Source organism: Salvelinus alpinus, chromosome 5, assembly GCF_045679555.1.
Source record: "Salvelinus alpinus chromosome 5, SLU_Salpinus.1, whole genome shotgun sequence".
In the NCBI taxonomy this organism is placed as follows: Eukaryota; Metazoa; Chordata; class Actinopteri; order Salmoniformes; family Salmonidae; genus Salvelinus; species Salvelinus alpinus.
The window spans coordinates 15,589,443-15,600,538 of record NC_092090.1 but is presented as its reverse complement, the minus strand read 5'-3'; the positions used below and the strand labels follow the sequence as shown (position 1 = coordinate 15,600,538).

Here is an 11,096-nt window from a genome sequence, read left to right as displayed (position 1 = left end):
TCAAAAACACATTAAAAGGATGGATTGGGAAGTGGGGAGGAATCAAGTTAACTGAAAGAAAAGTCACTCATGCAGTGAAATGAACAATGCAAATGTCAAGAAAACACAAAACATGAACTGTATTGAGGTGAATGTGTTCCCTTCACACAATAATTATGTCTATCCCTGAAAAGTGAACCAAGAGGTGTTTAGCGAGCAAATGGCTGGTTGAGGGACGAGAAAACAAACCCTTCAACACCTATAGAAGTCTGAGGAGGTTGAGCCTCTCTCCTCAAGCGTCCTCTCACCACACACAGTAAACCTACTAATGACAATTGTCAGGATATACTGGCACACTGCGTACAACAGGCCAACAACAGCAAGTTCAAACATTTCAACATGATTCACTTGTTTAGTTTTGTCAGTCTTTATTTTAGTTTGACCCCTCCCCCATCATCCCCCCAGCCCCGTTCTACACGGGACTAAAAAAGACTGCAGTCAGAAACCCTTTTCAGGCAGTCACAGTTGGTCTATTTTTGCATGTGTTCGTTCATCAACAGTGCAAAGACCAATAGATATCAGCGGAGGTGTGCACATGGGCAGACAGTGATGGCTTTGAACCTTGGGTGAGGTCAGTCCTAGTCCACGGGGGGGGCAGGAGGGAAACGAGGGAAAAAGATGCTGCTAGGAGAAGAAAAAAAGAATCTGCCGGACATTCAGGCAGAGAACTAAAAATATAGAAACACCATTCAACTGATGTCTAAAATGGACTCCGAGCCCAGGGCTTCCTCATGTGAGCCAGTCACATGAATCTTTGCAGGGTGGCGAGGTGTCAGCTCCCTGTGGGAATGGCACAAAAGACAGAAAATGGTTGGTTAAATTCACGTTCAAAACCATGTTCAAGACACGTAGATTACTCAATATAATGACATGTAGATAACCCAATATAATGACACGTAGATTACCCAATATAATGACTACTACTGTAAATTACAATATTACCTCAAAATGTAAAAAAAAAGAAGGTAATAATAACAAAGAAATCGCTAAAACATTTAAATGCAGCCGTTTTGTCCACTGTGACATCTATGTGAGTGACATTTTACACTTGAATACCAAGCTGAGGAAGCAAATACAACAGAAGACTCTAGATAAGGTATTCCACGTCCAGAAACAAGGCAGAGTTCTGCCACTAGACGGCAGGGCAGCCTGTGATAACGCTGTCTCTATTACAGTATCACCACTGTGATTCACTGGGCTCTGCTGCTGTCCTACCTGTTTAGGACGAACAACTGAACTGAAGGCATAAGAGCTGTTGCTGCTGCATACTGAGGCTGCTAGCTAGCACCGTTGGGCCTTTGTTGAAGTCTTTTCCCAGAGCGCTGTGTATCAGACTGTTATACAGTACAGTAGTACTAAGTCTTTTCCCAGAGAGCTGTGTATCAGACTGTTATACAGTACAGTAGTACTAAGTATTTTCCCAGAGAGCTGTGTATCAGACTGTTACAGTACAGTACTACTAAGTCTTTTCCCAGGGAGCTGTGTATCAGACTGTTATACAGTACAGTAGTACTAAGTACTTTCCCAGAAAGCTGTGTATCAGACTGTTATACAGTACAGTAGTACTAAGTATTTTCCCAGGGAGCTGTGTATTAGACTGTTGTACAGGACAGTAGTACTAAGTACTTTCCCAGGGAGCTGTGTATCAGACTGTTATACAGTACAGTAGTACTAAGTCTTTTCCCAGAGAGCTGTGTATCAGACTGTTATACAGTACAGTAGTACTAAGTCTTTTCCCAGGGAGCTGTGTATCAGACTGTTATACAGTACAGTAGTACTAAGTACTTTCCCAGAAAGCTGTGTATCAGACTGTTATACAGTACAGTAGTACTAAGTATTTTCCCAGGGAGCTGTGTATTAGACTGTTGTACAGGACAGTAGTACTAAGTACTTTCCCAGGGAGCTGTGTATCAGACTGTTATACAGGACAGTAGTACTAAGTATTTTCCCAGGGAGCTGTGTATCAGACTGTTATACAGTACAGTAGTACTAAGTCTTTTCCCAGGGAGCTGTGTATCAGACTGTTATACAGGACAGTAGTACTAAGTCTTTTCCCAGGGAGCTGTGTATCAGACTGTTAAACAGTACAGTAGTACTAAGTATTTTCCCAGGGAGCTGTGTATCAGACTGTTAAACAGTACAGTAGTACTAAGTCTTTTCCCAGAGAGCTGTGTATCAGACTGTTATACAGTACAGTAGTACTAAGTCTTTTCCCAGGGAGCTGTGTATCAGACTGTTATACAGGACAGTAGTACTAAGTCAGTGCGATTGTAAAGGAAAGCATCATTTCTCTTATTTAATGAGGCATAGAAGCTACAGGTTGTCAAAGTACTGCATGTCTACATCTTTTGCCACCACACTCTTTGTCCATACGGCCACATCTGACCCCAGTGTCCGTCTGAGTGTCTATTTGTCTGGCTAATGAGACCGTGATACTCCCATTGGTGTGACCTACTTGTTGTGTGTATGTACTGACGTGTATGTGTAACTGATAGATGCACACACACACACTATATGCTCATGTTTTAAAAGTATGTAAATTGTAAAGTATTTTGTCTGTAATGTCTTTGTCGTTATATTTGTCAGACTCCAGTAGGACTAGCTGTCTCCATTGGCGTTGGCTAAGACACACCATGACACAGTTTGCTTAGTGTGTACACAGTACCAAGTATTTGGTGTGATAACGTCCATTTGGCTATTGAACTGCGCTCTATGTCTGCTAATGTATTTTTCTCTTTAAGATCCATCTTATTCTGTTTGTGTGCCCGTCCGTCTGACTACGGGCCTTACCGTTTTCATCTCCGCGCCGGGGGGTAGAGGGAGGGAGCTGCGGCTTGCTGACTGGCAACAATAGCTGATGACGAGAGACCTGTGCGAGGCGGAAAATGCATGTACATCAGTTGGGGTGGGTACATCAGTTGTGTATCAGTCAGAGTTTGAGGGCCTCGTCAGTCATAACAGTGAGAGTGGTGATTGGCTGCGACTGACCTGTAGTGTAGGACAGATCATACTGGCCCGAGAGCAGCGGGTATCCCAGGTGGTGATGGGAGGGCATGATGCGCTGGGAGGGCGAGGAGCGTGGCCGCTCCATGTCCCTCTCTCGTTCCCTCTCCCCGCCGCTCCTCTCTCCCCTGTCCCTCTCATGGGATGGCTTGTCGCCCACCGTGGGGGACTTGCTCTTGTACTGGCTGGCGTGCTGCTGCAGGATGTCCAGGGCCTTGGAGTCCACCGAAGCTGCCTTGCCGCTCACCGTGGGGCTGGCGCGCGACTTGTCACCTCCCCTCGCCTCCTCCTCACCGCCGGCCATCTTGCCGCCGTAAGGGGAGAACGGGTAGCCCGCGGGCAGGTAGGGGGAACCTTACATGGGGGACATGTCATTGTGTTAATTCCATTTATGGCTTAATATAAAAAAATGTGTAGAGAGATTTTTGGGGCAAATGCACTTTCACCCAAGTGGTTCCTTTCCATATCAATAGTTGATCTGGTGTGGTTACCTGGGTAATTCTGCATCATGACCGTGGGCATGCCTCTGTACCCGGGGTGGCTGGGGTCATAGCCCTGCCCATAAGGGTAACCATGCATATAGGGCATGTAGCCCTGATGCTGCGCCAGGGCTGAGGAGAACTGCATGTGTGCATTGGCGCGAGGATCTTTGCCCATGGCCCGTTGGTCCTCAGCAGAAGAAGTTCTGGGGTCTGTGCCTTCTTTCGGACCAGCGCCATCCTCCTCTTTGGGACCGCCACTCTCCTTGGGCCTGTTGGGCCTGTCGTCCTTCCCTTTGCGGTCGCGGTCTCTCTCTCGCTCTCGGTCTCTCTCGTCTTTCCACCGCGGTGGTGGTGGTTGTTGCTGCTCGTCCTCCATCTGGGTCTGCTTGGGGTAGACAGATGGTGTGAATGAGTTAACTCAGGGATACCTCTCTAAAAACAACTACACAACTCTCTAGAAGTGATCTAAACATGATCTAAAATGAGCATCAATCATCACATTACATTGCAATCATTCTAATAAAATATGTACAAATAAGAATATAAGAACACACCTAAGTATGAAAAATAATAGGGTATTTTTTTTATTTTTATTTTTTACCTGTCTGTACCACATGGCTTGCTCTATCCCCGCTCTGGAGTCCAGGCTTGGCTTGGAGTCCTCCTTCCCATGGTGCCCCCCTTCACTCAGCTTCATCTTCAGTCCTTCGGCCTGCTGGGACTTAGATACCTCTCCTTTCAGGCCTGTGGCGGAGGCCTTGGAGGGCTCCGATGGAGAGTCTCTGGTCTTACCCTGGTTCTGTTGGGTCTTGTTGGCCAGGCTGTCTGTCTTGCCAGGGGCCTTGGAAAGAGTGGGCGGCCCCAAGGCCTTCTGCTTCCACTCCTCCTTCATGGAGGCCTCGCGTTCCTTCATGGCCGCCGCGTCAGAGCTCTTCTTCTCTGCCACTGCCGCCCGGTGCTGCTCAGAGATCACCTGGCGCTGGCGCTCCTCGTACTGGTGCCGGTAGGCCGGGTTGGTGTTGAGCAGGTGGTTGTGGTAGGCCTGGTCCGGGTGGTAGGCGTACGGGGGAACGTAGGAGTACTGGTTGTAATAGAGAGGCTGCATGTACATGTTGGAGCGCTGTTGGATGACTGACTGCTGCTGCTGCTGTTGATGATGATGTTGTTGTTGTTGTTGTTGACTGGAGGCGTTCATCTCGGGTTTGCGATCTTCGTGAGGCTCCACTTTGACCTTGTCTTCCACATTCTCCTGTTCGTCCTCACGCTTCACTTTCACCGCCGGACTTTCGGTGTGCGGCATGCCCGGGTTGGCGGCACCGGGGCTGGGGCAGGTGTAGTTGGGCGAGTAGTAGGCCTCATAGCCGGCATAGTACGGAGACTCCTTGTTGGGCGTCTGGCTGGGGAACAAGGCTTTCTTGGCTCCTTCTCTGATGCCTTGGTCCTCCACCTTGACCTTCACCCCTTCCACAAGTCTGCCCTCGCCGTCCTCCCCTGCGTCCGAGATGTCCGAGTACGCCGGGCTGTTGGTCTTGACCGAGGAGTTGTCGGCTCCGCCACCATTCTGGGTGACCACGTGGAGAGGCGTGAGGGGCTGAGGCATTCCCGTACCCTCTATCCGGCTGGCCACCCCTATGGACAGACTGGGGGCGTTGTCGGTGAAGCTGTAGATCTTATCCGCCTCTGCCTTGATGCTGGCAAGACGGCTCTGGTGAGGGTCAGAGGAGCCGTTAAGTAGCCCGTCACCTTTTCCTGGCTCTGAGGACTCAGAGTAGGGGCTCTTGCCCTCTTCTGGTTTCCCCCCTTTACCCGGAGGCTTGGGGCTGTCTGCCTCCTTCCTGCTGTCTCTCTTCTTCTTCTCCTTCTTCTTCTTCTCTTTTGAGGCACCGGAAGCAGGGTTCAGCGCGGGAGGGTCTCCCGTCGCGGCGGGAGGTTTGGTGGGCTGGGCGCCCTTCATCTGGGGGCTTTTGGGGATGCCCTGTATCATAGGGGGGATCCCTAGGGAGGCATTGGGGTTCCCCCCTGCAGGGAAAGAGGCGGCCTGTAGGGAGTAGAGCTGCTGGGAAGCTACGCTCCCTGGTGGTACAGGCCGGGACGATGACTTCATGTTCTTCTGAGAAAGTTTGTCGGTCTTGGACTTTTTGTGGGACTTGGACTTTTCCATGCCGTCGTTGCTGGCCTCGTCGGTGAGACAGGGCCCGTCGTCACAGCCTTCTATCGGCATGCCGCTTGCTTCAGGGTCAGCGTCACCACCTTTCTTTTTACTCTGTTTGGAACCAAACTTGCCAGGGGAAGGAGACGGACTCTGACAGTCAAAGCCCCTTCCTTTTGGGGTGACGGACCGTGCGGGAGACAGGCAGCCTTTGTGAGAACTGGAGGCCCCGTTGCAGTTCCCCGGCTCAGGGTGAAGCGTGGAGTCCTCCCCGTACTCACTGTCCCCATCCAGGTCCAGCTTGATGTCGTCGTCGTCGTTGTGTGCGCGTGCCTGGTGGTACTTGAGGCCGTTGATGTGCTTGTACTTCTTGTTGCACCCGGGGTGTGGGCAGTCGATGAGGACCGGCGAGGGGCAGTTGCGGTCGAGCGTCGGAGGCTGGGGCTCAGTTTTAATTGAGGGGATGGGGGGAAGGACAGGGGGAGGCGCCCCTCCTCCGCCGCTGTTGGAGTTGGTGCGCATGCGCTTGTTGCCTTTGGTGTCCTCAGAGCTGGAGTTGGGCTCCATGTCTGAGGCAGGTTTGGACTTGCGCTTGCTGGCCGATGAGGGGCTGGCCTTGACGTCCTCTGTGTTGCTGTTGGGTGGCGTGCGGCGCTCCGACGACGTCTGGCTGCCCCGCCGGCCCTTACTGTTGTTGTTGGCGGCGCGTGTCTTGCTGGTGCCGCTGCCCTTGTTGTCCGACGAGTTGCTGTTCTCGTTGACGGGTGTGTTGCTGTTGGGCCTCATCCTCTTGCCCCGGCCCCGGCCATTCCTCATCTCCAAGTCACTGGTGGGAGACTCACAGAACCTGAGGAGACAAGAGGACGTAGACGTTAGCAAATTACATTACGCATGCCAAAAACAAACGTCATTTAAAAGGGTTGACTGACAAATGTAGGCAGAATTTCTGCATAACACAATATGCGCATTTTCCACCAGAGATGGGTCCATCAAATTAACTTGTTGTGGATAAAAGGCTGTGTGTGATGACAGTGCACATAAACATATATTTTGTCACAAAACCTTTTTGTTTTAGAGCGAGGGTGCCCACTCTGATCTTGGCACGTACACTTTACCCAACAGCTGGCAGATACAGTGTGGGTAGGCTACCTGCATTATGAGATTATTATGGAGAAGAGCAATATTATTTGTATTTGTCAAATGGCAGCAAGGCATCGATCATTATGTCATCAGAATAAGACCCTTGATATTTATTGGAAAGGAGCATCAAGCTCATCACCGTGCACTTTCACCACCCTGTGAAGTTCATCATAACTTAATTCATCTGTAGCCTAATAAACTGCATGCTTTCCTGAGTCATAGTGGGAGGACCACACAACATAAGTTTATTTCAATATGATGGTTATTACATCAATATTTGCGCATAAAGGCGCTTCGATCGCCATTTCTCACATAATCAATTTCCCCGACACAAAGATCCCACCATGTCGAACAAACAAATAGCACCGTTTTTAAAATTGTATCGGCATATCCTGTTTCCATCAGCCCAGCTGTGACTGTTTTCATGCGTCAGGTAATTCATTCATATGAAATGGTTGGAAGGAAACCTGGTTAATGATTTGCTCAAATTCTACATTTCTAGATAAGACAGCATTAAATTGGGTCTGTATCATCAAGCCTTACACAAAAAATATGGGATGGAATTCCTTTCTGTCTTTCGTTTTGACCAAATAAAAGAGTGAACATTAGTTGCAGAAGGAAGAGGGTGAACATCTACACTATATATACACAAAAGGTATGTGGACACCCCTTCAAATGAGTGGATTTGGCTATTTCCGCCAAACCCGTTGCTGACAGGTGTATAACATCGAGCACACAGCCATGCAATCTCCATAGACAAACATTGGCAGTAGAATGGCCTTACTTTAGAGCTCAGTGACTTTCAATGTGGCACCGCCATGGGATGCCACGTTTTCACCAAGTCAGTACGTCAAATTTCTGCCCTGCTAAAGCTACCCCAGTCAACTGTAAGTGCTGTTATTGTGAAGTGGAAACGTTTAGAAGCAACAACGGCTCAGCCGCGAACTGGTAGGCCACAAGTTCACAGAACGGGACTGCCGAGTGCTGAAGTGCATAAAAATCATCCGTCCTCTGTTGCAACACTGCCTCTGGAAGCAACGTCAGCACAAGAACTGTTGGTCGGGAGCTTCATGAAACGGGTTTCCATGGCCGAGCAGCTGCACACAAGCCTAAGATCACCATGCGCAATGGCAACCGTCGGTTGGAGTGGAGTAAAGCTCGCCGCCATTGGACTCCGGAGCAATGGAAATGCGCTCTCTGGATGAATAATGCATCACCATCTGTCAGTCCGACGGACGAATCTGGGTTTGGCGGATGCCAGGAGAACGCTACCTGTGCCCCAATGCATAGTGCCAACTGTAAAGCAACAGCATACAATGGCAGCTTGGGGAAGGCCCTTTTCTGTTTCAGCATGACAATGCTCCCGTCCACAAAGCGAGGTCCATACAGAAATGGTTTGTCGATTGGTGTGGAAGAACTTGGAAGCAATGTTGGAAGCAACTTGAAAGCAAGCAAGTCCCCGCAGCAATGTTTCAACATCTAGTGGAAAGCTTTTATAGCAGCAACGGGGGGGGACTAACTCTTAATGCCCATGATTTTGGAATGATTTGTTCGACGAGCAGGTGTCCACATACTTTTGGTTATGCAGTGTACCTACCTGGTAAATCATAAGTAGCATAATTCACATCCCTAAAATAGAGTTGGGCCCCCATGTCTCTATGATAATAATGTAATTATCCCAGCAGTGAAGGTTAACAGTCCGTGACAAAGACACCGGGGCCTGGGATGACTCATAACTTCCCCCTCCAATCACTCCAAACTATTTCACCAGCAGCAGGGGATGAGAGTAAATCCGTAGGCCCTCGGAGATTGAGGAATCCAGACTCATTAGTCATTACTCATCGTGGAGCTGGAGAGCCTGCGGATTTGGTTTCCTGAAAGTTTGTTGAGCTGTTACTTTGCTGAGAGCCTTCAATCAAACTGTGTCACAGTAAGCCCAGCTACAATGCAATTCTGAAAGCCAGTATGTCACAGGATAAAAGCGATAGACTTTCCAAACACACAGTCATTCTCCCACGTCTCCTTGTACAGAGTGAGCCATTTTGAGAGTGACTCAAGTTGGCCGTGGACGTGCAGCGCTTGAGTGGTATGGTCTATCAAAAAATGTAAGCTAAACTCTCTGCGGTAGTTAAATGAGATGGGGACTCCAGGAATTAAGATATCTCGTGTAGGAAAAAAAAGAGCATGAGAAAATGAGCCAGTGCTGAGACAATGCTGCTGATAGGCGGTGTGGTCCCACCACGACAGTGGAGAATGTGATACAGTGTTGGGAAAAGCTATTAGCGCAATAATTGGATCCGGCAATCTGGCTTGTTGGAGGATTCTATTTCTATCACTTCCTCTCGGGACGTCAGCAGTTTGCAGAATGTATCTCCGAGCCCAAGTTAAAGACTACAGTGGATAGGCAAGCACTGCTGGCCCCCTAGAGACAGAGGTGAGGACTAATATCCAACAGCTAGCGTGATATAGATGGCAGATTCATATCGGAGTTCCCTCTTCATGCAAGGAAAGGTGAGAAACCAAGTGCTGGAAGGGTAAATGATTTGAAAAGAAATGGAGTATCTGATGTTTGATGGCCCCTGGTAATGCTCTTATTTGACATCAAACACTAATAACTACATGACTTATGATACTGTGTAAAGATTACGGCCAGCGACCATTTTTCAAATACAATTCAGTATACGGAAGCCATATGCCTAACATCGATTTCAAAATGTTCAGTTGAATACAATTATTGAAAGACAAAGTACCAAAATGTGAACAGTCTGGAATAACAGTGTAGATAATGTATGGATACGGGCTTACCTGGGAGGTGCCCAATCGTGTCGAGTACAGTCCAACAGGGTGCCGACGTAGCTCTTGTTCCTCCAGGTCACATTCACCACCAGCATGCCTGTGGGAAAACAACACAAGTCTTAATGCGTCATTCATAAGAGTAACGAGACTACTATACATCATCTGGATTAACGAGCTCACATTCACACCTTAGTGCCAAGACAGAATTTAACCGTTGCTCCATCATTAAGAATGACCTCACGTAGTATTCTTCAACTAACCGGGGCCACCGCAACAGCTCCCATTTAAATAGATCAGACAGGGGTTCCTGGGCATACTCTCAAAGCAGGATCCCTACTATAATGTTGTCAGTTCTCCATTACTGCTGTCTACTATAAATGTTGTCAGTTCTCCATTACTGCTGTCTATTATAAATGTTGTCAGTTCTCCATTACTGCTGTCTATTATAATGTTGTCAGTTCTCCATTACTGCTGTCTATTATAATGTTGTCAGTTCTCCATTACTGCTGTCTATTATAATGTTGTCAGTTCTCCATTACTGCCGTCTATTATAAATGTTGTCAGTTCTCCATTACTGCCGTCTATTATAATGTTGTCAGTTCTCCATTACTGCCGTCTACTATAAATGTTGTCAGTTCTCCATTACTGCCGTCTATTATAATGTTGTCAGTTCTCCATTACTGCCGTCTATTATAATGTTGTCAGTTCTCCATTACTGCCGTCTATTATAAATGTTGTCAGTTCTCCATTACTGCGGTCTATTATAATGTTGTCAGTTCTCCATTACTGCCGTCTACTATAATGTTGTCAGTTCTCCATTACTGCCGTCTACTATAATGTTGTCAGTTCTCCATTACTGCCATTTATTATAATGTTGTCAGTTCTCCATTACTGCCGTCTATTATAATGTTGTCAGTTCTCCATTACTGCCGTCTACTATAATGTTGTCAGTTCTCCATTACTGCCGTCTATTATAAATGTTGTCAGTTCTCCATTACTGCCGTCTACTATAATGTTGTCAGTTCTCCATTACTGCCGTCTACTATAATGTTGTCAGTTCTCCATTACTGCCGTCTATTATAATGTTGTCAGTTCTCCATTACGGCTGTCTATTATAATGTTGTCAGTTCTCCATTACTGCTGTCTATTATAATGTTGTCAGTTCTCCATTACGGCTGTCTATTATAATGTTGTCAGTTCTCCATTACTGCCGTCTATTATAAATGTTGTCAGTTCTCCATTACGGCTGTCTATTATAATGTTGTCAGTTCTCCATTACTGCTGTCTATTATAATGTTGTCAGTTCTCCATTACGGCTGTCTATTATAATGTTGTCAGTTCTCCATTACTGCCGTCTATTATAAATGTTGTCAGTTCTCCATTACTGCTGTCTATTATAATGTTGTCAGTTCTCCATTACTGCTGTCTATTATAATGTTGTCAGTTCTCCATTACTGCTGTCTACTATAATGTTGTCAGTTCTCCAT

At 47.5% G+C, this 11,096-nt stretch overlaps 1 protein-coding gene across 5 annotated transcripts in view; it reads right to left on the bottom strand.

Annotated features, from left to right (window-relative positions):
* Window positions 1–382: 382 nt before the first annotated feature.
* Window positions 383–11,096, bottom strand: part of LOC139575612 (zinc finger protein 609-like) — a 102,884-nt gene continuing 92,170 nt past the window's right edge. For 4 of the 5 annotated variants that reach the window (XM_071400753.1, XM_071400758.1, XM_071400754.1 and 1 more), the window contains 6 exons: window positions 9,619–9,706; window positions 4,126–6,520; window positions 3,534–3,909; window positions 3,028–3,396; window positions 2,830–2,908; window positions 383–819 (listed from right to left, as the gene is read on the bottom strand). In XM_071400753.1, the coding sequence (XP_071256854.1) occupies window positions 2,835–2,908; window positions 3,028–3,396; window positions 3,534–3,909; window positions 4,126–6,520; window positions 9,619–9,706 (3,302 nt within the window). In that variant the 3' untranslated portion in view covers window positions 383–819; window positions 2,830–2,834. The remainder of the gene's footprint in view (window positions 820–2,829; window positions 2,909–3,027; window positions 3,397–3,533; window positions 3,910–4,125; window positions 6,521–9,618; window positions 9,707–11,096) is intronic. The other variant, XM_071400756.1, reaches the window with a different exon arrangement.